Source organism: Molossus molossus, unplaced genomic scaffold (genome assembly GCF_014108415.1).
Source record: "Molossus molossus isolate mMolMol1 unplaced genomic scaffold, mMolMol1.p scaffold_m16_p_12, whole genome shotgun sequence".
Taxonomy (NCBI): Eukaryota; Metazoa; Chordata; class Mammalia; order Chiroptera; family Molossidae; genus Molossus; species Molossus molossus.
Genome location: NW_023425347.1, coordinates 85562137 through 85589410, shown reverse-complemented (window position 1 = coordinate 85589410; position 27274 = coordinate 85562137). Strand labels below are relative to the sequence as shown.

Below are 27274 nucleotides of genomic sequence, written 5' to 3'. Positions count from 1 at the left end.
AGATTTCAAAGCCCATGCTGCACCCCAAACCAGTTAAATCACAATCTCTGTGAGTGAAACACAGGTTTAAAATCTTCAATATGTTTCGAAGCCTCCAGGTAATTTAAAGGTGCAGATAAGTTTGGAAACCACTGAGGCAAAGAGCAACCCGGAGGCTACTTTAAAGTAGGTAGTCAAGAAGGACTTCTCTGATGAGGTGACATATGAATGAAAACCAAAAAGTGAAGTAGGAGCCATTATTAGAGGGTCATGGAGGAAAGCCTTTGAGGAAATGCCTTGCCTAGGTACCTGCATGCCAGAAGGTGCCTTTGCCTGAAGTGGGGAAAATTGAGGGAGTAATGGGCTTGAGTTGATGGGTTCCAAGAGAAATGGGTGAGTAATCAGGGCTGAGTGAAGACCCTCTGCCTCTTCCACAGGTTGGCACCTGGAGCCACTGAACCATGCCATTGTTCCTGGTAGGTATGTGTTCTCTGCCCTTTTCCTCACACCCACCCCTTAAAGGAGGCAGATAAGGGCTGTTCTCTGGCCAGACAGAGGCTAGGCAGAGGCCCAGACAGAGTCATGCATAAAGGCTAAAGGGTAGTGAGCCCCAAATCAAGCCCCGGCTCTCTCTGCCTAGAGCTGGTTTCTAGAGGCCTCCCTGGGATTGATCTGCTTCTGTCCCTGTTGGGGAGATCTGGTTTTCCCTCAGATGGGGCTTTGGGGGAATAGGGGCTGGGTACCACCCTGGACAAGCAAGTAGGTGCAAATAGAATAAAAGCAGTGCCCAGCTGGTGTGGCTCAGTGGCTGAGCGTTGGCCCATGCACCAAGAGGTCGCTGGTTCGATCTCAAATCAGGACACATGCCCAGGTTGTGGGCCCAGTCCACAGGTGGGGGCATGCAGGAGGTGGCCGATCGATATTCTATCTCATCGATGTTTCTATCTCTCTCTCCCTCTCCCTTCCTCTCTCTAAAATCAATAAAGAAAAAAAAATTAAGAAAAAAGAACAAAAGCAGTAAAATTGTACCAATTTGGGTTTTGTGATTATTTATTATGGTTGGGCTGGCATTTCCCTTAGTGTTGGTTATAGGGAAAGAGAGTCCAATAAATAGCTCCTGGGAGAATAATTTGGGACAAGCTCTCCTACAAGGTCACTCCCTCATGCAGTGAAAGAGCCTCTGGGCCCCTCCCAACCTCTGTGTGGGCACTGGGCACCCCACTGGGAGCTGGTGCTTGGAGCTGGTAACTTGGGACTGGGTTTCTGGGGCTGGGTTCTGAGAATGGATGGGAACTTGGAGTTAGGTATTTGGGGCTAGGTGCTTGGGCTTGCTTGTTGGGGTAATCAAGGCTCTATTTCTTCTTTATTTCCTTTTCTTTAAAAAATTGATGTTGCCCTGGCCGGTTTGGCTCAGCGGTTAGAACATCAGCCTGCTGTCCCGAGAGACCTGGGTTCGGTTCCCGCTAAGGGCATGTACCTCGGTTGCAGTTTGTCCCCGGCCCTGGTCGTGCAGGTGGCAGCCACTCGATGTGTCCCTTTCACATCGATGTTTCTCTCTCTCTCTCTCTCTTCCTCTCTCTCCCTCCCACTCTACCTGAACAAAAATGTCCTCGGGTGAGGATAAAATAAAAAAAATAATAATAATAAAAAAAATTAAGCCCCTGGCCAGTTTGGCTCAGCGGTTAGAGCGTCAGCCTGTGGTCCAGACAGACCCGGGTTCAGTTCCCGCTAAGGCCATGTACTTCGGTTGCAGTTTGTCCCCGGCCCTGGTTGGTCGTGCGGGTGGCAGCCACTCGATGTGTGCCTTTCACGTCGATGTTTCTCTCTCTCTCTCTCTCTTTCTTTCTCTCTCTCTCTCTCTTCCTCTCTCTCCCTCCCACTCTATCTGTACAAAAAATGGGAAAATGTTCTCCAGTGAGGGAAAAAAAAAAAAAATTGATGTTGAGCTCCACCAGTGTGGCTCACAGTGTGGCTCAGTGGTTGAGCATCATCAACCCATGCACCAAGAGGTTGCCAGTTTGATTCTTGGTCAGGGCCCATGCCCAAGTTGTGGGCCCAATTCCCAGTGGAGGGCATGCAGGAGGCGGCTAATCGATGTTCCCTCTCATCGATGTTTCTATCTCTTTCTCCCTCTCCCTCTCTCTCTAAAATCAATAAAAATAAAAAAAACTGTTTAAAAAATAATTGATGTTGAGAGAGAGAGATCAGTTTGTTCTTCCACTTATCTCTGCATGCATTTGTTGATTCTTGTATGTGCCCTGACCAGGGATCCCTTGGTGTAGCAGGACAATGCTCCAACCACTGAGCTACCTGGCCAGGGCATGGCTCCATTTCTTTACTGGCCTTATACAAATGAGCCCGCCCCTAACTTGACTCTCCTTTCTGTGGCTTCACAGCACATAAGAAGGTTGTCTGCTCCATGGGGACTCCAGAGGGAAGGGAACTAGAAGGCTCTCTGGGTATCTTCCTAGGGGCTTCCTGGGGTCCCCTTCCTTTCCCCCTGAGCCAGAAAGCCCATGCTTCCTAATCTTCACCCCTCCCCCAAAGCCATCTGCTGAAAGGAAGTGGCTCTTCAGTTCTTCACAGGAAGCCACAGGCCTCCTCTGCTTCAGCTCTCTCTGGCTACTGCTGACCATGCCCTCTGCTGGCCCATGCTCCCTTCGAGGCTGGGTCCAGGGATGCCCTGCTCCTGGCATCACGCTCTGCTGCTCAGCCAAGTGAAGTATGCATGCAAAGTGCTCCTCTCATTTTCTTTTTATCCCTGTGGCTCAGGTCTAGGAGTACAGGTTGTGGCCCCTGGAGGTGAGGCTTGATTTCAGAGGGTCCAGAATGCTGTGCTCAGTAGTTTGGTGATGCCAGAGAGAGGAGAGGCAAGCCCTGCAGGGTTCCTCAGGATTGACCACTCTTATGAGCTTCAGGAGATCCTGCACAGACAGGGGCAAGGTTGGATTCATTTCAGTCTCTAACATCCATGATGGGGCCTGACCCAGGGAGGACTGTTGGTAATTGTGGAGCTGCTCAAGGATGTTGCAGGCTGATGAGGATTCCAGGATGGGACTGCACTGTCACCTGGCGGCCACACCAGCACATAGCACCACGGGAGGCCTGCCAGGACCCAGAGTGAGCTGACTTTCAATGGTCTAGGCACCATAGATGCCCTTAAAAAAATAAAAGAAACCCTCGATAAAGGGATCTTATTAAAAAGTATAACAGCTCTAGCCCAGCCAGTGTGGCTCAGCAGTTGAGCGTCGATCCATGCATCAAGAGGTCACTGGTTCCATTCCTGATCAGAGCACATGCCCAGGTTGTGGGCCAAATCCCCATGGGGGGGCATGCAGGAGATGGCCAATCGATGTTCTCTCTCATCGATGTTTCTATCTCTCTCTCTCTCCTTCTCCCTTCCTTTCTCTAAAATCAAAAATGAAAAAAAATATATATGACAACTCTAGCCCTGGCTCGTGTGGCTAAGTTGGTTGGGGTGTCGTCCCGTATACCGAAGGGTTTTGGATTTTGTCCCATGGTCAGGGTACATGTGGAAGTTGGCCAGTCGATGTTCTCTCTCACATAGATGTTTCCTCTCTCTCTCTCTCCCTCTCTCTGGAGCATGTCCTTGGGTGAGGAATAAAAAATTTGAAAAGGAGAATGACAACTTTGACTCGAGCACTTAGGAAAGGCATCTTAGGTCTAGATGAGAGTCCAACTTCTCCCCTCCTCCATTTTATAGCCTAGAACAGCAATTTTCAACCTTTTTCATCTCATGGCACACATAAACTAATTACTAATATTCTGCAGCATACTAAAAAATATACTTTTTGCCGATCTGACCAAAAAAATAGGTATAATTTTAATTCATTCACCTTGGATGGCTATTGTTGTGTAGGCTGTTGCCTTTCTTCCTTTCTTCCTTTCTTCCTTTCTTCCTTTCTTCCTTTCTTCCTTTCTTCCTTTCTTCCTTTCTTCCTTTCTTCCTTTCTTCCTTTCTTCCTTTCTTCCTTTCTTCCTTTCTTCCTTTCTTCCTTCTTTCTTCCTTTCTTCCTTTCTTTCTTTCTTTCTTTCTTTCTTTCTTTCTTTCTTTCTTTCTTTCTTTCTTTCTTTCTTTCTTTCTTTCTTTCTTTCTTTCTTTCTTTCTTTCTTTCTCACTGTAAAGAAAAAGAAGTTAGTGCTCCTGACTAGTCAGGTATTGCATGCTTTAAAAATTCTTGCAGCACAGCTCTGGCTGGTTTGGCTCAGTGGTTAAAGCATTGGCCCGTGGACCAATGAGTTGCGGGTTCGATTCTGGTCAAGGGCACGTACCTCGGTTGCGATTTGTACCTGACCCTGGTTGGGGTTGTGCAGGAGGCAGCCACTCAATGTGTCCCTTTCACGTCGATGTTTCTCTCTCTCTCTCTCCCTCCCACTCTATCTGAACAAAAATGGAAAGGTGTCCTCGGGTGAGGATAAAAAAAAGAAAAAAATCTTCTTGCAGCACATCTGTGTGCCATGGCACACAGGCTAAAAATTGCTGGTCTAGAACACTGAGGTCCAGGGAGAAATGATGAGGACAGAGGACCTCAGCATTGTTTTCTATCAAGTCAGCCTCACAGATGGGATCTATTTTCAGACTTGTCTTAGGGTGTGGTACCAGAGTGAGGAACTGCCTTGTTAGTTTCTAGTCACCCTCATTTGTGACCAAACATGGCATCTCTCAGCACCATCATTCACCTTAGTACCAAAGTTGGCAACAAGATGGCTTTTGTCAGCTTCAAAAATAAAATTCACTTTCAGAAGGCCAGGATCTGACAGGGCCAGGGGGACTCAGAAGCATGTGCTTCAGGCTCAGCAGTTTTAGAGTAGGAATTGTCCTGGAGAATATGATATCCAATCCCTCTGTTTAAAAAAACAACAACAGCCCTGGCCGGTTTGGCTCAGCGGTTGGAGCGGCAGCCCGAGGACCAGAGAGGCCCGGGTTCGGTTCCGCTAAGGGCATGTACCTCGGTTGCGGGTTATCCCCGGCCCCGGTTGGGGTCATGTGGGTGGGAGCCACTCAGTGTGTCTCTCTCACGTGGATGTTTCTCTCTCTTCCTCCCTCTCTTTCTCCCTCTCTATCTGATAGATAAATGCAAAAAAAAAAAAAAAAAAAATGTCCTCGGGTGAGGATAAAAAAACAAACAAAAAACAGCAAACAAAATGAGGAAGCTGGGACTCAGGGAGGACAAGCAATATGCCTGAGGCACCCCGCCCTGGAGCTGGGCCAAGACTCAGCTCTGTGTCTTTCTGAAGGCTACTGCCAAGGAGGAGTCTAAAAGTGCATTAGCATCTCTTGACTTGTTGCATTAGTGAATTCTGGTCTGTGTTCATCACTCTGCCTCATACTTTGTAGACAAGGTGATTGTGGTCTGTGAAGGCTGACAAGGGCCAGGGTGGGTAAAAGGAGATGGGGATTAGGAGGTGGTGACAGGGAGGGAGAAGGGGGTCATAGATGCTTTTAGGGGCTCCCAGTTTGTGCACTGTGGGCTTCAAGTAGGTAGGAACTTGGTCTTTTCCACTGTGGTGTCCTCAGCACTTGGCACAGAGCCTGGCATAGACCAAGTGCCCAGTAAATGTCTGCTGAATGAAAACAAGGAATTATCCTGCACAGGCCCAAAGGGACCCTCTGGTTGGTGGAATCTCCCCTTAAAGATGGGTCATTTCAATGTTATTCAGCCTGAGAACTGAGGCCTCAGATCTAAAATCGGGAGGCAGAGCTGTCCATCTCTTTGGCCTTGATGCTATTCAAGGAAATAAGTAGAGGATGCTCAACCTTGGGAGAAAGGCAGAACAGAGTCTGTGAGCCCCAGAGAATAAATCCTGACTCCAAAGTTAGATTATCTAATTCCTGGTTTGTATTTGGCTATTTCCTCTTTGCTTTATGCAAGTTCCTAATCATAATAGTCACTGACGTTAATAGAGGGCTTGCTATGTGCCAGGCATCATGCTAGACTTTCTCTGTTCATTAGTTCATCTGATTTCATAACAAAAGACGCATAAGGTAGGTGATATTATCATTCTCAGTTTATACAGGAGGAAACTGAGTCATAGAGGTGAAGAAACTTGTGCTGGGGCACACAGGGCAGGAACCGAACCAAGGTCTGCAGGATTCCAGAGGAACTTTCCTAAGTACCGTGCTCCACTGCTGCATTTGAAAACTCATCTATACTAGAGAATATTGAGTAAAAGGTAAGGGGCTTATGTTTACTTGGACCACAGTGTTAAAGGGGGTGCAGAACCCCTTCCCCTAGGCCTGCATGGTGGTGACAGTGGGCATTATCAAGGGAACCCCAAGGAAATTCCAGTCATGCCCTGGCCAGTTTGGCTCAGTGGTTAGAGCGTAGGCCTGCAGTCCAGAGAGACCTGGGTTTGGTTCCCGCTGAGGGCACGTACCTCGATTGCAGTTGGTCCCCAGCCCTGGTTGGTCGTGCAAGAGGCAGCCACTCGATGTGTCCCTTTCACATCGATGTTTCCCTCTCTCTCTCTTCCTCTCTCTCCCTCCCACTCTATCTGAACAAAAAATGGAAAAATGTCCTCAGGTGAGGATAAAAAAAAAAAAAGAATTCCAGTCATTCCTTCCCATGAAGATTGGGGAAGGTATAGGGACAGGTAGATGAAAGTGGAGGAGACTAACCTCAGGTTCAATTCCGCCGATGTATATTGAGCACCTACTCTGTGCCAGGCCTATTATGGACACTAGAGAAAAAAGAACTTTAACATAGTGCCCTCTCTGAAGATGCTAAAGGACATACACTTATGTTTCTGGAGCAGAGTATGATGCTTGAGACACTACCTCCCTCCAAGGGCAGAAGTCCACTCTATCACTAGAGCCCCATGGATGGCTCTAGCCAAGGCAGAACTCCGCTCAGGCATGTATGGTGAGTATCAGGTCAGGGGACTCAGCCCAGCTTCTGCTCTTGGATATAAGCCATGGAGAGAATATTTGAGGTGCAAAATAGGACCTGTCCCACCTATGCACCTCTTCTACAAACAGTATTTCCCTGGTGACCTGGGGCAAATCAGCTGAAGTAACCAATTGCCATCTGCAGAGGTGGCATTGGACCTGAGGACAGGAGCAAGCAGGATGATCCTCTTCCCTATCCATCCATGCACACTTGTAATGGACGAATTTCTGGATTATAAGTGAGGACAGCTGGCTTGGCCCTTTTGTGACCAGATTTTGTGATTCACATGTGGCTACTTCCCAGGGGTGCAGATCTCCCCAGAGGCTGGGCTGGCATTGAGGCTGGTGCCCACTCACAGACCAGAGCGTTGGCATGATTCTCTCTCTCTTTCTACTAGTGATGGAACCAGCCTTACCTTTACTGACATTTGATTTCTAAGGTCTCTTTGCCCTCCCTCTGCCTCGGTCCTGGCATTCTGCTTCACCTGGACAGGCCTCTCAAACTTCAAATCTCTCCAAGGATTTGGGTTGGCCTTCCCTTCCCATCCAGAAGGCACATGCTCTGGATGCAAACTGTCCACCTATCCCAGAGTTCTCTGTGGGAAGGGAGGCCTTGGTGAGCCCTCCAAACACTGCTGTTAACACACTTTCCTCAAGGCAAAAGTCTGGCCTTCTATTCTCCATCTGAGGGAGACCACTGGTACTTCTTCAGAGAATGGCGATCTGGTGTCTACGGTTCTGCCTAATCAGAGAAGTAGCTGGAAGCTTCTCTCACTGAGACCAAACTGAGCTCTGCCTCCCCAGGTCCCTGTGAAATCCAGCCTGAGCATTCATAGTGTGACAGGGGCAGTAGGAAGCTCTGCTAGGGATGGAATCCGAGAGGAAGGGATGTCTGAGCCAGGTTAGGAGCTTCAGAAGGACATTTTAGGCAGAAAGGGACAGCACATGCCAAGACCCAGGGACAAAATCAGCTGGTTGTGTTCCAGGAGCTGTGATTAGCTTCAGGGGGAAGTGAGGGTGGGGGCATGTGGATGAGACAGACCAGACCCAGATCTTGGGCTTCTTACAGCAAGGACAACTCACAGGACAACGGGTTTTCTGAGATAACTTTATTCTCTTTTCACCTAGGTCACTGGCGAGTGTCACAGAGAAAGCTGTAGACTTCAGCTGGAAGAAGTGGGGGCACAGTGTCCTGGGAGCTGCTGACTACTCATCCTCTTCCTTTGACTTCTCGTTTTTTAGGTGCTTGTGGACAGTATAGCCTAGAAAGGCACCAATCTTGGCCATGAGGGTATTACCACCAGTAGCCCCTGTAAAGAAAGTATAGCCAGGTGACTTGCAGCTCAGACATTGGGCCTGAGAATCCAAAAGTCTGGAAACCATTGGTCCAGTCCAACCTCTTCATTTTCAGATGGAGAAACAGAGGTCCAGCGAGGGGACAGGACTTCTGCAAAATGAATCCTATTTCCCCCACTCCCTCCAACTCACCACTTCAAATCAGAGCTGTGTTTCAGGGATGAAAAAGACAAAATAACAACTCATTCTCTTCATGTCTGCAATGAACACATATTATTAATAATGCTAATAACAGCCACCTTTGTGGAGACATTTCTGTGGGTACTGGGGGGTTCACATGTAAGGGAGGACAACCATCTTATAACACAGGACTGTTCCTAGCCCTGCCCAAATCCCTTACTTCCCACTGGGGTATGACCTGGTCTGTCTTTCCCTCTGCCCTCTCTAAGAAGGGTTCTGTTCTTTTGGGCTGGTTCTTTGGGTTTTGCCACTCAGAACTGAGAGATGATGGAGGGTTCACAGAGGCAGAGAGACAGTTAGTCAGAAGTGATTTTTCTCTAAGATTTTGAGGCCTTAGAGAAAGAGAAAGAGGTGGAGGAGAGATCAAGGGAGAGACAGAGAAAGAGAGAGAGAGATAAATAGATACGAGTGCACATTTTATAGAAGGATCATTCTGAGCTCTGTATCTATCTCCTTCACGGTGTTCAAAGAAGGCAAGTCAAGACCAGGATTGAGCCCAGCTGGTGTGGCTCAGTGGTTGAGCATGGAGCCATGCACCAAGAGGTCTCCGGTTGGATTCCTAGTCAGGACACATGCCCAGGTTGTGGGACCAATCCCCAGTGGGGGGCATGCAGGAGGCGGCCAATCGATGTTCTCTCTCATCGGTATTTCTGTCTCTCTCCTTCTCCTTTCCTCTCCCTCTAAATATCAATTAAAAAAAAAAAAGCAGGATTGGTATAAGATTGAATTGGGTTGTCCCACCACGTGTTTTTGCCACTCTGGTTCTCTGAGACTGAGCAGATTCATAAAATGTTAAATTGAGGATTATTATTCTGGTTAAAGATGAGAAAACTTAGACTTGTGACGGCCAAAACATCAGTGAGGCGCCCAGCTAAAAGCAAGGAATCAGGCTGACTGGGTTTGAATCCTGGCTCTAGTGCAAGCCAGTTGACAGAATTTGAGTAAATTACTGAATCCCACGGTCCTCAGTTCACTCACTGTATGACAGGATTTATAAGAATACCCACCTCTGCCCTGGCCGGTTTGGCTCAGCGGTTAGAGCAACGGCCAGCGACCACAGTCGGGGGGTTTGATTCTGATCAAGGGAACTTACCTCAGTTGGGGTTTGGTCCGAGGCAACCAATCGATGTGTCTCTCTCACGTCGTTGTCTCCCCCCCCCCCCCCCATCTGAAGATAAATGGAAAAGTACCCTCCGGTGAGGATTTTTTTTTTTAAGCTCCAGGATCCAGCCCCGACTCACCCAAGCTCTGCAGCGTGGCCACCACCCCTCCGGCGGGTACGCCGCCCCCATTCAACAAGGCCGACCAGCTCATCAGCGAGGCTGCCAGCGAATTGGCAGCGATGCCGGCGCCAGTGAAGCCCAGAGCGGGCAGCCCCATGGCCAGGACCCCTGGAGGAAGAGGAGGCGGTGAGTGAGCGTCCACCGCCCGGGCCCACCTTCCCCAGCTCTCGCCGTCCAGACCCACCACCCACCTCCTCCGACAGCCATGTAGGCCAGCTGGCCCCAGAATCCGGAGCCGCTGTCTTCCGAGTCTTCCCTTTTGCCTGTTGGAAGAGAGGACAAAGTAGAGTACATTGGGGAGCAGAGGTGGGGAGCAGAGTCCCCTACTCTGTGCCAGATGCCTAGGGAGCTGGGGGCCACCATCCTCCTATTTCCGAGAGCTGCGTCCTGCCTGGCACGTAGAATGGAATTGACAGAGCAGAGATGCCAATCGTTCCTCTCGTTCAGGGGCACTCTGGAATCTCTAAGACTAAACCAAATATTATGAAATTTCCCACTCTTCCCCCCCCCCCCATTCCTTATTGATTTTAGAGAGAGAGGGAGATAGAAACATCGATTGGCTGCCTCCTGCATGCTCCCCACTGGGGATCGGGCCCACAACATGGGCATGTGTCCTGGCTGGGAATTGAACCAGTGACCTCTTGGTGCACGGGCCGACGCTCAACCACTGAGCCACACCGGACAGAAACTTTCCACTTCTTTTCCCCCAAGTCTTCCCTTTGCCCCAGGATCCTTACCTGCCTCCACGCCGCTGCAGGTGTAGAGTAGCAGGTAGCACAAGAAGAGTGATACCGCCTTCTGCCGCATGGTGGCGCCGCGCGCAGGTTTGTAGCTGGACCTGGGAAGGGGGAGAGGAAAGAGAGAATCTAGAACCATTTTGAGCCACCCTGCTCAAGCTGTTTTCGTTTCCAATTGGAGGATGAGTCAATAAAAAGCAGCGAAGTGCTCTGGACTGAGCCCAGGACCCCTTTAATAGGTTTGTTTGTTTTTTTTTAAATATCTTATTTTGTCCACGCCCCTAGCGGGGGCCGAACTCCGGACTCTTTGATCCGCAGACCGATGCTCCAACCACTGAGCCAAACTGGCCATGGCTCCAGGAACCCTTTAAGGAGTTGTGAGATTTCCGTTTCCCCGCGGCAACAACGGCGGTGATGTTCCTGCCTCGCCCGGTGGTCGTGAGAATCAGTGAGGGAATCCTCTTCTGGCAAGGTGCCTGGCACTTGGCGCGTGCTCAGTGATGTCAGCTAGTATCATTACTGTGGTTTCTGTTCTTGATTTTGTCGTTGCTGCCTGCGTGACCTTGGGCAGGATACTAGGGCCTTCTTTGGGCCTCGATTTACTTATCCCTAAGATACTGGTATTAATAGAGCCTATTTCAGAGGGTGGCTGTGAGTTTTGAAACTATTCACCACTGTGTCACTAGCACTTAGAACAGTACCTGTCACATAGAATTTTCTAAAAAATGGTTGTTTGATCAGCTTATTCTTCCAATGCATTGAATATTTATAGGCACCAAACATTGTCCTCATACCAACTTCATTTTTCAGAAAGAAAGCACAGAGGGATTAAGGAGCTTGCCCAATGCCAAACAGTAAATTGTGCAGCCTAGACACACACTCACGACTATCGGAATTCAAAACCCATGTTCTTTCCATTATACCACAAAATAGGAAAACGCATATGCCCCCAAATTCACCTCTAATGTGATTTTAGTCAGCTCAATACAATTTTCTTGAATTAAAAACAAACCCCACCCTTCTTGTACTGAGCACTTACTCAGCACTTCATGGCACAAGGTCATTTATACCTGTAACAACCACATGAAGTAGGTACCGTTATTCTCAATCATGTGTTATATCGATAAGGAAACTGAAGCTCAGAGAGTATATTACCACGCCCGCCCAGCCAGGAAGTGGCAAAATCAAGATTTAAACCCTCACCCTGGCCGGTTTGACTCCGTGGTTAGAGCGCCAGCCTGCGGTCCAGAGAGACCTGGGTTCGGTTCCCGCTAAGGGCATGTACCTCGGTTGCAGTTTGTCCCCGGCCCTCATTGCTCGTGGGGGTGGCAGCCACTCGATGTGTCCCTTTCACATCGATGTTTCTCTCTCTCTCTCTTCCTCTCTCTCTGTCCTGCTCTGTCCGAATAAAGAATGGAAAAAAGTCCTCCGGTGAGGATAAAAAAAGAAAGATTTAAACCCTCAGTTACTGATATACAAACCCACCTTTTTTACAATCATTCCAGATAACTCCATTTATCATCCAAGATAAACTCACTGTCACATTAGATTCTACAATAAATGAGTTTCAGAAATCATCCAGTCAGGTAATGTGGCTTATCATTTTGCAGGTGAGGAACTAAAGCTCAAAAAGGTGAAATGACAGAGTTAAGGCCACAGATGGTTAATATGGCATCTGTGACCTAAGTCTTATGCCTTTTGGGGTTTTGCACCTAAAAGGCCCAATTATCGGAGAAACATCTGTAACAAAAATAAATTAATAAAAATTGCACACAAAAAAAGCCCCAACTATCCCCTCAGACCAGTCTTAGCCCAGAGCACTAAAAGGGAATTGGATGTAGCCTCCCTGAGAAATAGGCATCCTGGCTTTCTGGGCTTGTAGCTCACAGGTAGGCAGCCTGGCAGATGGTGATACCCATGCCTCATACTTTCTGGGTTTACCTTGGAGAAGAGAAGAAATCTTCCTGCCTGCTGATAGATGCGAGCAGCAGTGAGGTACAGCTCTCTCAGGCTGCAGGCTGCAGGCTGCAGGCTGCAGGCTGGCTTTTTATAATCACATTCCCATCGCCTCTCACCCCCATTTCTGATGGCCAATCCCTGTCAGAGTTTCCATTTCCTACACTCTGCAGTTTCCTTTTCTCCTCCTTCTCCTCTCTGTTCCCCCTGCTGGCAGCAAAATGTGATTCTTACCAGAAGCTTTGAACAGAGTAGAGTATTCAAAGCAGGCCATGCTACAGTGCGATGCACAGCCCTGCTGGACTTAGTAAAGCCTGACCACTAGTTCCTCTTGAGGCCCAGAGGCCTTTCACAATTCAGTTCAATGAATAATAATGCCTACCATTTATTGAGCACTTGCTGCATGCCAGGACCTGTGCAGAGTGCTCTATGTACACGATCTTTCCAATCCCACAATAGTTTCGCAAAGTACCATATACTGTGTTTTTTTTAATTAATTATTTTAAATCCTTACTATGAGTTTATTTTATCCTATAACGAGTTCAAATTTTCACATGATTAAGGCTTTTTTATGGCTACCAGAACAGGATGTGGGCTGCAGAATCCCTGCAGACAACTCCTTCCAAAGCCCCTCAAATCTTGGTTTAATCCACATAGTTAAGAGCTCTTCTAGATGGCCATTTTCTCGGCTTGCAGCTTTGGGAGAAGCATCATGAAAATCATTCACCTTCGGATAACCTAATGAAACCAGACAACAAATAGGTCCCGGCCACCTGTCGCTACTTGAGCCAATTAAGCAGAGAGAAGGTTGAATCGTATATGAGCGTTTATTCCAATATTTGCTGGCAGTATGGGAGAACATGGGTCATCCTGTAAAATCTGCTCTGCCCCCCAGAACCCCCACTTGCCAGCTGCTTTTAAAAGGTAGAGAAACGATGACTACGTGAGAAAGGGCAGATAGGCAAAAAGAAAAAAATGGGTAAATTGGTTACAGGCAAGGAAGGGAGAAGGAATGTGGGCCGGGGGCCTCAGGGGCTTGTTGCCAGTGAGTTGCAGTCACAAGTCCAGTGTTCCAATAATCAGGTTGTTAATCTTTCCATGATGTCAGGTAGTCCCCCTTGTCCTCAGATTAGGAGAATGGACAGCATTCCTAAGATAAATTCCCAAGGCGTATGTACACCTCCCAACCAGGTCAGAATGGGCTTTTCTTTAATCAGAACAAAGCAATCATGATTAACATTGTAAAGAATGATTAAGGATTTTTCTAACGGCTAGTGCCCCACTATGATTAGCTTTCATATTCTTCTAATATTTTCTATTCTAATATTCTTTCCTGCCCCTTGGAGCCAGTATGGATTTCAGGAGCACTTTAATGCTAAGAGTAATTTATTTCTTGTGGAGTTTTGTTTTTGTTTTAAAATATGTTTTATAATCTGTGGCTCAGAGGTTGAGTGTTGACCCATGCACCAAGAGGTCGCTGGTTCGATTCCTGGTCAGTGCACATGCCCAGGTTGTGGGCCAAATCTCCCGTGGGGGGCATGCAGGAGGAGGCCAATCGATGTTCTCTCTCATCGATGTTTCCATCTCTCTCTCCCTCTCCCATCCTCTCTGTCTCAAATCAACAAAGAAAAAAAAAAGTTTTATTGGTTTTTTTAGAGAGATAGAAACATTAATGAAAGGGTCAGTAATGTTTTAAAGGGTAAAGGTAAAAGTTTGCAAAAGGTGGAAACTGTGGAAATTGTGTTGCTTGCATGACCTTTGCTCAGCCTTCTGTTGAGTAAGGAGAAGGTTTATCTGGATTGTCCGCAAGGCAATGGATAACCCAGCAGATGCCGGACAAGATACCAGACCAGCCCTACTGCAAGGTGGACAATGGGCCAGATAAAGTACATTAGCAGAAACTGCCGAAAGCTAAAAGTAGGGTATATAACCAACACCCCAACCCTGATTTGAGGCTGAACCCTTCTTGGCTCAGCCCACTTGCACCCAGGCACGTGCAATAAAGCCATTTTGCTCTACACTGGCCTTGCATTGTGGATGTGATCTCCTGCCAGCTCAGACCTTTTAATCAATGTGAGAGAGAAACATCGATCAGCTGTCTCCTGCATGCCTCCTACTGGGGATCAAGCCCGAAACCTGGGCATGTGCCCTGACCAGGAATCGGACTGGGACCTCTCAGTCCATGGGACGATGCTCAATTTACTGAGCCACACCAGCCGGGCTCCTGTGTAGTTCTGACATTCCAGTCAGGCTGGCCAGATGAGTCAGAAGGAATCTGTTGAGGCATTCTTGGAATCATACTGGAAGTACCTGGCAGGGATTGCTGCTTCAAGGCTTCCTTTTCAAGGGGTTTTGTGTTCTCCTGCATGACTATGGTCTTCTTCGTGGAACTAGCCACAGATATCAACAGCTCTTCTTATGCTTTAGTGATTTTCCTGTAATGATAAAGCCAGTGAGCCAGGTACTCTATGAGGTCACTGGGCTGAACCTTTATCATTTCTGCCAGTGCCTGGGCAAGGCAGTTTCCAAAACACCTCTAAATGTAGTCAGTTTCCTGTTGGCAAATTCCAGTCCTGATTCTGCCATTTATTAGCTGTGTGGTCTTCAGCAGTCTCTGTGAGCCTTGGTTTTCTCATCTACCCTCGTGCCTTCTCCAATTGGCCATGTGTTCTCTCCCCTACCATATTGTATATAATCCTCATTTTGCAGAGGAGATTAAAGCTTGTGAAATTAAGTCATTCCATACCATTGTTCTCTCAAGCTAGCTGCTTCTGGGTGATGGGCATATGGTAAGACCAGTGAAGTCTATGTTCCTGTGGCCTTACATCCTTTGCCATAAAATGGGTCTTCTGGCTCTAGGTAATAGATTGAATGCTCTTTAAATCTTTGGATGGTGATGCTTGCAGGAGCACTATGGGTAAGAAATGTAAGTTCCAACAAGGATGAATCATTGCCTTCTCCAATGTGGAAGGGAGCTGTCACGAGGTGGCTGGCTGTTCTCCCTGACCAATGTTGTTAAACTGCTGCCTGCTGCTGGCCAGTTAGCTATTTGTTGGCAGTTGCTAGACCAGCCTTGGTAAGAGGGAGCTCAAGTTGTTGGATCCATCCATAGCCTCCTTGCCACCATGACCACTTTTTTATGAATCTTTTGCAAAAAAATAGAGTGACAAAGTTTAGAGGCTGGCTGACATCCACATGATGGGACATCTGACCACGTGGCTGGAGAGCTTCTTCCTCCAGTGGATGGTCTCTGGTGAGCACTAATGTGAGACACAAAGATCTGCATGCTTCGTGCCCACTCCTATAACTCCATCCATATGCCCCTTACCCAGACCTGCTTATCTCCAAAATTCCAATCTTGCTCTTTCCATGCCCTTGACCAACTAGCCAAGCCATTTACCACTTATCACAAATTAGTGTATATCTGAACCTCAGTCCATCTCTTCCTCTATACAAAAGATATGACAAAGTATACTTGCTCCCCTGTGAGGACTAACCACTCTCCTTCAGGGCTATCTCCAGCTAGGGCCATAACAGAGTGGTCCATTTCCAGATGGTACCAAAATATCTCACTGACCTATCTGTGAAACGAGATCAACTTCTTTCCTTCTTTATCAGTTGGTTGCAGGGAACCCTCCATGAGGCCATAGGTATGGGTTAAAGGAGAGGTGTCAGATCAACAGATTTAAATCTAGGTGCCACAGGAGTCTGAGCTACCTGTTCATTTGATTTACTCATGCCTCTGGGCTCTTTGAGCCGAGTTCTGAAAGTACCACTTCCATCATATTGGATTGCTGCTGCACCTGTCTGATAACATCTGGCTTAAGACATATAGCCACCTGGCATCCAGTGGTCAGATGCTCAGTCACTACTGGGCCCAGTGACACATCAGGACCTTCATGTTCAAATGGACCATGGTGAGATGAACCGAAGAACTTATATGCATCTATGCATAACCAATGGACATAGACAACAATGCTGGAGGGTGAGGGTGGGGGTGGGGGGTGGGGAGGAGGGTGTCTAGAGGGGGAAAAGGAGAAACATTTGTACAAAAATAAATTAATAAAAATTGGAAAAGGACAAAAAACAAACAGATGGACCATGGTGAGTATGGCCTTACTACAGAATCCTAGGGGTCCTCACTGCAACCTTTCTATTTGAGCCTTCAGAGACTCCCTACAGAATGTTTATCCTAGATGGATTCCTCCAGCAACTTTGTATCTGTAGGATCATATAATCCAAAGTGTCAGCATAGCCTGTTTTATGTTTGAACCTGCTGTACAGCCCTTTCTTGCTCTGGACACTATTCACAATTGGCAGCCTTCCTGCTCACCCAATGAAGGGTTGGAGAAGTAGTCCTGAATGTGTATATTCTGCCTCCAAAATCCAAAGAGGCCTACCAAACACTGTGCCTCTCTTTAAGTTGTGGGTTGTGTGGAGAGAGACAACTTGTCCTGATGTGCCCCAAACCACTGAACTCCTAAAAATGTTCCCAATGTGGCAGGACCACAAATCTTCATGTAATTTATCTTTTACTCTCTGGCAAACATGGTGCTTTTACCACTTCCTGTTCATGTACAATGAGCAGGGTATCATTAATGTAGTGGACCAGCATGTTGTTCTGTGGAATGTCAAGGTGATCAAGGTCCCTGAAGACAACGTTATGACAGAGAGCTGGAAAGTTAACAGCCCTGAGGGGAGAGAATGAAGGTGCTATCATTGTGACATTGTGAAGTAAAAGCAAACTGCCTTTCATCTTCCCTTCTCATGGGCATTAAAAAGAAATCATTTGTGGCCCTGCCGGTGTGGCTCAGTTGGTTGGAGTGTTGTCCCATACATTGGAAGGTTGTGGGTTCGATACCTGGGTTGGGGGTTTGATCCTTGGTCAGGGTGCATATGAGAGGCAGCTGATGGATGTCCACACCCCCTTCTTTCTAAAAATCAATGAACATGTCCTCAGGTGAGGATTAAAAAAAGAAAGAAAGCTGGTGTGGCTTAATGGTTGAGCTTCGACCCATGCATCAAGAGGTTGCCTGTTTGATTCCCGGTCAGGGCACATCCCCAGGTTGTGGGCCAAATCCCCAGTGAGGGGCATACTGAATGTGGCCAATCGATGTTCTTTCTCATCAATGTTTCTATCTCTCTCTCCCTCTCCTTTCCTCTCTCTAAAATCAATAAAGAAAAAACAAATTAGCCCTGGCTGGTTTGGCTCAGCAGTTAGAGCGTCGGCCTGCGGTCCAGAGAGACTCGGGTTCGGTTCCCGCTAAGGGCATGTACCTCGGTTGCAGTTTGTCCCCGGCCCTGGTTGGTCGTGCGGGTGGCAGCCACTCGATGTGTCCCTTTCACATCGATGTTTCTCTCTCTCTTCCTCTCTCCCCCTCCCACTCTACCTGAACAAAAAATAGAAAAATGTCCTCAGGTGAGGAGAAAGAAAGAAAGAAAGAAAGAAAGGAAGGAAGGAAGGAAGGAAGGAAGGAAGGAAGGAAGGAAGGAAGGAAGGAAGGAAGGAAGGAAGGAAGAATTTGGTGGGGGGATGAGTGAAAAGGTGAAGGGGGTTAAGAAGTTCAAACTGCTGCCCTGGCCAGTGTGGCTCAGTTGGTTGGAGCATCATCTGTTCTATACACCAAAAGGTGGGTTTGATTCCTGGTCACGGCACGTACCCAGGTTGCAAGTTCAGGGATGCATACAGGAGGCAACAAATCAATGTATCTCTTTTCTCTCTCTCTCTCTCTCTCTCCCCCCCGCCCTTTCTCCCTTCCTCCCTCTCTCTCTGAAATCAATTTTAAAAATAAAAAATCCAGAGGTGTGGAAGAAGGGAACAGATTGAAAAACCTCAGAAGGAAGGAGGAGGGGGGCTGGAGGGAAGAGATAAACTAAAGAACTTATATACATATATGCATAACCCATAGACACAGACAGTAGTGTTGGGGAGAAAGGAGAGTGTGGAGGAGACAGGAGCGGGGAGGAGGGGAACAATGTGTGTGGGGGGAACATCTGTAATACAACAATAAAGATAAAAAAATAAAATATAAATAAATAAAGTGAAGTGGGAAAGGCAGAAATGGGAGCACTCACACCCCATGACAATTGCAAAGCACAACGGGGAAACTCCTTGAAATAACCCCTGGCAACTTCCTTTTCTGCTGGATGAAAGAGCTTCCTCTCCTTTGTTTCAGTGGACTTGAAAGTGGTTGGCCATCATCACATGCATCCAACCACAGTTCCTTGTTGTTCCGGAATAAATTCATTTTTCTGGAGAAAAAATAAATAAATAAAAGAAGTACAAATTGTCAGTTATAAAATAAGTCATGGGATATAATGTACAGCTTAGGGAATATAGTCAATAATATTGTAATAGTTGCCCAGCCGGTGTGGTTCAGTGGTTGAGCCTCGACCCATGCACCAAGAGGTTGCCAGTATGATTCCCGGTCAGGGCACATGTCCAGGTTGTGGGCCTGATCCCCAGTGGGGGGCATGTAGGAGGCAGCCGATTGATATTCTTGCTCATTGATGTTTCTATGTATCTCCCTCTCCCTTCCTCTTTTTCTAAAAACAATAAAGAAAAAAATTTTTTTAATTGTAATAACTATGTATGGTGAGAGATGTTTACTAGACTTACTGTGGCAATCACTGTGTCAGGTATGTAAATATCTTATCAATATGTATACACCTGAAATGAATATAATATTGTATGCCAACTATACTTAAAAATACATTTAGAAAAGAGAAAAGAGCCCTGGCCGGTTTGGCTCAGCGGTTAGAGCATCGACCTGCGGTCCAGAGAGACACGGGTTGGGTTCCTGCTAAGGGCATGTACCTCAGTTGCAATTTGTCTCCGGCCCTGGTTGGGTCGTGCGGGAGACAGCCACTCGATGTGTCCCTTTCATGTCGATGTTTCTCTATCTTCCGCTCTCTCCCTCCCACTCTATCTGAACCAAAAATGGAAAAATGTCCTCGAGTGAGGATAAAAAAATAAAAATAAAAAAGAGAAAAGAGTCTTAGCTGGTTTGGCTAAGTGGTTAGAGCATCAGCCCGTGGACCAATGAGTCGCAGGTTCAATTCCAGTCTCGGTTGCGGTTCATCCCCGGCTCTGGTTGGGTTGTGCAGGAGGCAATCATTCGATGTGTCTCTCTCACATTGATGTTTCTCTCTCTCCCTCCCTCCCAATCTATCTGATGTTAAATAAAAAAATATCCTCGAGTGAGGATTAGAAAATAATAATAATAATAATAAATAAAAATAAAAAGGAGAAAAGTATTTACTAAATTAATAACCATACACAAGTGCTAGAGCTTGTGCTGATATGCTCCAGTAAAGATACCACATTCAGTAGAACAGCTCTGATTGGGGTTATCATGTGGTTTCATTTACAGTAGTTCATGCATTATCCACTATGATACATCTGTTTTCCTGGAAGTCAGACAGGTGAATTGAATGGAGATATGATGGGGAACACAACCTCAATCAAAAGTATTAGGTCAGAAATAATACTGTAGAAATAAACTGTAGGGCAGTGTAATGGTTAATTTTATGTTAACTTGGCTAGGCCATGACACCCAGATATTTGGTCAAACATTAGTCTAGATGTTGCTGTGAAGGTAGTTTTAATTTTTTTAAACAGTTTTGTGGTTTTTTAAAAATTGATTTTAGTCCGACCGGCATGGCTCAGTGGTTGAGCGTCGACCCATGCACCAAGAGGTTGCCTTTTCAATTCCTGGTCAGGACACATGCCCAGGTTGTGGGCCCAATCCCTGGTGGGGGGCATGCAGGAGGCGACCATTCAATGTTCTCTCTCATTGATGTTTCTATCTCTCTCTCCCTCTCACTTCCTCTCTCTGTAAAATCAATAAAGGAAAACAAATTTTTTAAAATTGATTTTAGAGAAAGGAAGGGAGAAAGAAACATTCATGTGCTAGAGAAACATCAATCAGTTGCTTTCTGTACACACCCCAACTGGGGATTGAACCCACAACCTGGGTATGTGCCCTGACCTGGAATTAAAACTGCCAGCTTGCCCTGGCCTGTTTGGCTCAGCGGTTAGAGCGTCCACCTGCGGTCCTGAGAGACCTGGGTTCGGTTCCCGCTAAGGGCGCGTACCTCGGTTGCAGTTTGTCCCCGGCCCTGGTCGGTTGTGCGGGTGGCAGCCACTCGATGTGTCCCTTCACATCGATGTTTCTCTCTCTCTCTCGGTTCCTCTCTCTCCCTCCCACTCTACCTGAACAAAAAATGGAAAAATGTCCTCGGGTTATGATAAAAAAAATAAATAAAAAAAAAAAAAAAAAAAAAAAAAAACTGCCAGCTTTTGGTGCACAGGATAATGCTCTAACTGAGCCACACCAGCCAGAGCTGTAAAGGTAGTTTTAACATGAGATTTACATTTAAATCAGTATACTTTGAGAAAAGCAGATTACCCTCTATAGTGTGGTGGGCTGCATCCAAACAGTTGAAGGCCTTAGGAGAAAAAAGATTGACTTCCATTTAGAAGAGGGAATTCTCCCTGCAGTCTGCTTTTAGACTTGAACTGTAACAGTAATTCTTTCCTGGGTATCCAGGCTGCCAGCCTATACTGCAGATTGTGGACTTCATGAGCTAACCCCTTTATATATTTATATCCAATTGATTCTGTTTCTTTGGAGAACCCTGACTAATACAGGCAGTTCAAGGGGCTTCCACTTGGCTCTTCCTATCATAATAGCCTTTATTCCAGAGTTCATGGAATCAATGAGAGGATCTATCAGCTTCTACAGACCCCATTGGAGTTAGAGTAAACTCCATCTCCATCTATTACCTGGTCTCCGTTAGTCCCTACTCTAACCAGTGAACTGTGATGATGTTTTGTATCACCTAGTTTCTTCTTCTTTTTTAAAAAAATAATTTAAAAATTGACTTCTAGAGAGAGAGAGAGAAACATCAATTTGCTATTCCACTTACTTATGCATTCATTGGTTGCTTCTTGCATGTGCCCTGACAAGGGATCTAACCTACAACCTTAGCATATCGGGACAACACTCTAACCAACTGAGCTACCCAACCAAGGCTGTGTCTTCTAGCTTCTATGTCAGCTCAGACTCTATATCATTAATGATCTTTGAAAATTCTGAATATCCTCCTTTTTTCAATGCAGTTACCCTGGCAGTAGATCCCTTTGGGGAAGGATTGGAGGAATATTTACTATATATAATTGTGGTGTCATGGCAGAGTTGTTCCTTAGGCAGACATGGCCTTCTTATGGTTAAGGGATTCTAGTTCTGTGAATTTAGATTTAAAATCTGGATGAAGGACCATGATTTTCCATTGTGGCAGCCAATATATAAAATATAAAAATCGCCCGGCCAAGTGGCTCAATGGATTGAGTGTTGTCCTATGGATTGAGAGGTCCCGGTTTGATTCCCGGTCAGGGCACATGCTTAGGTTGTAGGCTCAATCCCCAATAGGGGCATGCAGGAGGCAGCCGATTGATGTTTTTCTCTCACATCCATGTTTCAATCTCAAAAAAAATCATTAAAAACAAATTTAAAAAAATTAAATCAAATATAAAAATCAAGGACTATCCAGTCATCTGTCCATTCATCCCATCCCATAATCAACTTGACATAGATCCCTGCAGATCAAGGCACCCTTACTGGCATTCTGGCCAGCTGCACCTGACAGTAATTATATTCACCCAGCCTTGGATACCACCTCTCCCATTCTGGAATCTCAACATTACTGTTGATATTAGGGATCCCAGTTCCAAAGCAGCATCTCTTACTCTTAATCCCAGCCTACCAAAGACAGACAAAGATGCAGAGCTACTCAGAGATTCTGGTGTCCCGTTTGTGAACTCTTTATTGCCTTAGTGAAGAGAGTATCCTTTGGACCCTCCTAGAGAAAATAGTCAAGTGCTGAGTTCTTGTATCCAACATTCCTATCTCTCTGAACTTTCTGACTGCTTCTTAATTACTTTACTATGGAAGTTCTAGCACCTTGACCTCATTTATTATAGGTCATTATCTTTCCCAGGCCTTAAGAAACCCTCCTTGCAAACTATTGACTGTATTTCAATAATCTGTTACTGAATAACAAACCACCCAAAACATAAAGGCATAAAACAACAGCAATTTATTACTTCTCACAATTCTACAATCTGGGTTAGGTTCAGCTGGGTGTTCATCTGCTTCATGTGGTGTTTGCAGGAACTAAAATGTCCAAGATGAATTTTTCACTTACATAAATAGTACCTCAGCTGGGATGGATGAAACACCTGAGGACTGGCCAGGCATGATTCCTTCTCATTGTGGTGTCTCCACACAGCTAGCTCACACTTCCTCGCAGTATGAGGCTCTCAGTGTGGTTGTATTTCTTACATGGTGGTTGACATCTAAGAGAGGAAATAGAAGCTGCAAGTCTTCTTAAAGGCTAGGTATGGAACTGAAATAGTGTCACTTCTGCCTTATTCCATTGATTAAGGCAAATCACATAACCAGTCCAGATCCAAGGAGGGAGCAAAATAGACTCCATCTCTTGATGTGAGCAGTGGTATAGAGGGAGGGGAGCAATTGATGGTGACCATCTCTGGGAATTATAAACCAGAGACTAACTGCAGGCATCCTTGCAAGAATATTGAAGCCTCTGTTATTGGAATGGTCCATGACCATGTATTCCCCATTAGCCAGTCTTATATTCTGCCATGACTGCCCCCTCGCTGCCATGTCAGGGGTTCTGGTTCCTCCTAAGATCACTCCCACATATATTAACCAGGTTTTTCTATTCCTTTGATGTGTAGCTTATTTTCCCCAAGTCAGGACTTAAGTTTTCCCACCCACCCATGATTTGCTAGGAATTGATCCTGGTTATTTCAGGATGTGATGGGAGCAGGTCTTGAGAAGAACAAATGTTATCTTATAAGGCACTTGCTTCATGTGAGGTCATTGCATAGTCTTGAGGAAAGGGGAAACTTTCTTGTTCTGCCTTGGCAAGAGGGCGGGGCTTGCTTCTCCTTTCACCTAGGAGAACTCAGGAGAATTTTTGAGATAAAAATTCTTAGGTTTGGTCCCGCTGTTGTGGCTCAGTAGTTGAGCGTCGACCCATGCACCAAGAGGTTGCCAGTTCGATTCCCGGTCATGGCACATGCCCAGGCTGTGGGCCAAATCCCCAGTGGGGAGTATGCAGGAGGTAGCCAATCGATGTTCTCTCTCATTGATATTTCTATCTCTCTCTCCTTTTCCCTTCATCTCTCTCTAAAATTAATAAAGAAAAAACATTTATAAAGAAAAGATTCTTAGGTTTGCCTAATGTCCTTATCCAAGTTCTCAGGGTCCTATCCTTTCCCTATCAGGGCCTTGACTTTGACATAGGAGACCTACTAAAGCTGTGCATTTAGAGTCCTTTGCAAACTCTGCAGCTTATAACCTACCTGATCCTGGATGTGATTTTCCACATGGTCTTTTTTTTTTTTTTTATCCTCACCCAAGGACATTTTTCCATTTTTTGTTCAGATAGAGTGGGAGGGAGAGAGAGAGAAACATCGACGTGAAAGGGACACATCAAGTGGCTGCCACCCGCACGACCTACCAGGGCCAGGGACAAACTGCAATTGAGGTACGTGCCCTTAGCGGGAACCGAACCCGGGTCTCTCTGGACCTCAGGCTGACGCTCTAACTAACTGCTGAGCCAAACTGGCCAGGGCCTCCACATGGTCTTCCCTTTACCACATGCGAAAGATTTAATCATGGTGATGCCAAATGAAGGCCAAGGTTATTATCACTTTACTTCCTACCAACAATGAGGTTCCTATTGCCTTTATTTATTTATTTAATCCTCGCCCAAGGACATTTTTTCATTTTTGTTCAGATAGAATGGGAGGGAGGGAGAGGAAGAGAGAGAGAGAGAAAGAGAAACATGGAGGTGAAAGGGACACATCGAGTGGCTGCCTCCTGCATGACCTCAACCAGGGCTGGGGACGAATTGTAAACGAGGTACATGCCCTTGACTGGAATCGAACCCACAACTCATTGGTCCGCCGGCTGATGCTCTAATCATTGAGCCAAACCAGCCAGGGCCCTATTGCCTTTATATTGGTGAAAAATCTAACCACAAAATCACACCCTAAAAGTCTGTTTTTTAGGACCTCTTCTGGTACTAAATGTCAGCCTATGTTCCCTAGAAAACAGAATCTGAATCAAAGGTTATATGCTGATGCTTTCTTGGAGGTTGCAATCTTAAGGAAGTAAAAGGGGAAAAGAGAAATGAAACAGAAGGAAGGAAAGAAATGCAAGCTGGTACATTATTTCACTGACCCAAAGCCAATGGTTCAGTTACATGGGCTTTCTTCACAGAGGGCATATGGAACCACTATATCTCAGAAAGGTGAGGAATTTATCTGTTAGCAATTTTTCATTGTCTGGTCTCATGGTCACCAGTGGGGTCTTAACGTTCTCAACTTTGGAATTGTGTTAACTCATTCCACTGGGTTGCTGCTGGAGAAGCTAAGGCCTTCTCTACCCAAGTAACTCCCTCTGCCCCATCCCAACATTGTTCTCTGTCCCTGTGGCATGTCTTTTCATTCACAGTCCTTGCTATTTGGCTGTCTTTGACACCAGGCCGTTGGTTTCACAAGGGCAAGGATCATATCTGTTTCACACACCAGGGTATCCCCAGTGCCTAAGTTAGAGCCTGGTATAGAGTAAATACTCAGTATAGTTTTGTTGAAAGAATAGATTAATTAGCAATTAATTCACTGTCACCACCCTGAGCCTGAAGAAGGTGGAGGCGGGGAGCTTGTGAGAGGATACAGAGGATGATGACCCAGTTATGGCCTTCTATTCCATGATGCCATAATCTGATTTATAAAAAACAAGTAAATAGCCCTGGCCAGTATGGCTCAGCAGTAAGAGCGTCGCCAGTGAACCAAAAAGTCCCAGGTTTGATTCCTGCCAAGGGCATGTACCTCTGTTGTGGTTTGTTCCCAGCCCCGGTTTGGGTTGTGTGGATGGCAACCAATCAATATGTCTCTCTCACATTGATGTTTCTCTCTCTCTCTCCCTCTAGCTCTATCTGAAGATTAGTGTAAAAGTATCCTTGAATGAGGATTAAAAAAACACAAAAAACAAGTAAATAGACAATTGCAAAACTGGTAAGTAATACAGTGAAGATCAAAACTGGAGGCAGTAGGAACTCAGAGAGGCCCATACCCCAGTGTAGGGTATGTATGTGATTAGAAGGGAGGCTGTGTTTTCATGATCCAGGGTACCAGCATCTCCCCAGAAGATTTATCTAGTTACCAAGCTCCATGTATTGTTTCTTGTTTGTTTGTTTGTTTTTAATGTGCTCACAGTTATAGAGCTAAGAGATAGAGGTGGAATTCAAAGCCAGGCAGTCTGCCTCCCCAGCCTATATTCACTAATTTGAGGTGAAATTCACATAACATAAAGTAAAACCATTTTGAAGTAAACAATTCAGTGACAGTTAGTACATTCACAATGTTGTGCAACCACCACCTCTACCTAGTTCTAAAACATTTCCATCACTCCAAAATAGAATCCGTTACCCATTAATCAGTTTACCCATTACCGTCCATGTACTATTTTTGACCCAATTGTAAAATTGAAGAAAGTGAGGCTCTGAGAAGTTTAATGATAGGTCCAATGTCACATAGCAGTAAAAGTGGAGTAGTGATTTTGAACCTTAATTTTCTGACTCCAGAGCCTAAACCTTTGATTAATACACATCTTTAGGCAAACCCACAAGGAGGGGGCTGGGCAAGGGTTTTAAAGAGAGTAAATTTTGTTGGATTTAGAAGCTGTAAGTTCACACTCAATTGTAAAAAATCAACCTTTATCTCTCCCCCATCTTTAAAAAAAATTTCCCCAGCTCTGTTGGGACTGATTATGCATTTACTTTTTTGATGGACTTTGGAAACTTGGGGCTTTTTATTTATTAAAGCTCTTTAGAATTAAAATGTTCTGGAGTTATAAGTAAAAAAACTAACAAACAAAAAAAATGCCCTGCCGGTGTGGCTTAGTGGTTGAGCGCTGACCCATGCACCAAGAGGTCGCCTGTTCAATTACTGGTCAGGGCACATGCCCAGGTTGTGGGCCAGATCCCCAGTGGAGGGCATGCAGGAGGCAAGCAATTGATGTTCTCTCTCATAGATGTTTCTATCTCGCTTTCTAAAATCAATAAAGAAAAAAAAATTGTTTTAAATGCACATTGAAGTAAAACTTGCAACTAGTACTGCACAAGTGATCAGCAGAGCCAAAAATAATGTAAGCCCAAGAGCAACTACAGGGCAGGGACTTGGAAAGGTCAGCCCTGCAGGAAGCTTCGCCAAAACCTCAAGAACAATAAGTTGGTTAATTCCTGGGGCAGACCCTTTATGGGCCAAGCTGGGCCTGAAGAGAAGCAGAGTAGCCAGGAGGGTGTGGCTTATTTCCTTAGGCAGGCTTGCCAGCCCCAGCCAAGAAACTCCAGGAGGTTTTCGAGAGAAGCTGGGGTGCAACTGGAAAACACAAATTAGGATCATGCTTCATCAGGCCAATTATATCCCACTCTTGAGGGGTCCTCCAGGGCAAGAGGATTCTCAGGAAGGCCTCGCTTTAGTATTTATTTGTCTTCCCCTTCCTGGAAGGGCTGTCATCACTCTAGCAACCCTCTTCCTCAACATAGGGGTGCTCTGTCTCCAAGTCAACGACCCCAGATTTCTTCCCTTTTTAGGGGTCTCAGACGATAGCATCCCACTAAGTTGCCTCTCATGGTTTCCCCTTATCCCTCGAGTGACTGGATTCTACGGGCCCCTCCTGCTTGGGGGTTGGAGGGGTTCTCTCACAAGCCCCCACCTTCAACCTCCAGGCGGTGCCCGAGTTCTACTACAACAATGCGCGGTATTCGGTTCA

At 46.1% G+C, this 27274-nt stretch overlaps 1 protein-coding gene across 1 annotated transcript; it reads right to left on the bottom strand.

The window, feature by feature from the left end:
* Window positions 1–7988: 7988 nt before the first annotated feature.
* On the bottom strand, window positions 7989–12494 carry IFI6 (interferon alpha inducible protein 6). The gene is made up of 5 exons (XM_036256417.1): window positions 12387–12494; window positions 10446–10546; window positions 9900–9971; window positions 9667–9816; window positions 7989–8199 (listed from the first exon to the last, which is right to left on the bottom strand). The coding sequence occupies exons 2-5, from the start codon at window positions 10513–10515 to the stop codon at window positions 8096–8098; spliced, it is 396 nt and encodes a 131-aa protein (XP_036112310.1). The 5' UTR covers window positions 10516–10546; window positions 12387–12494; the 3' UTR covers window positions 7989–8095.
* Window positions 12495–27274: the final 14780 nt, after the last annotated feature.

Bases quoted from the DNA above. Each gene is read 5' to 3' on its own strand.
- IFI6 (XM_036256417.1), bottom strand. From the start codon at position 10,515: ATGCGGCAGAAGGCGGTATCACTCTTCTTGTGCTACCTGCTACTCTAC. The intron at 9,972-10,445 runs GTAAGGATCCTG...CTCTTCCAACAG, and splicing joins CTGCAGCGGCGTGGAGGCAG to GCAAAAGGGAAGACTCGGAA. The intron at 9,817-9,899 runs GTGGGTGGTGGG...CTCTTCCTCCAG, and splicing joins CTACATGGCTGTCGGAGGAG to GGGTCCTGGCCATGGGGCTG.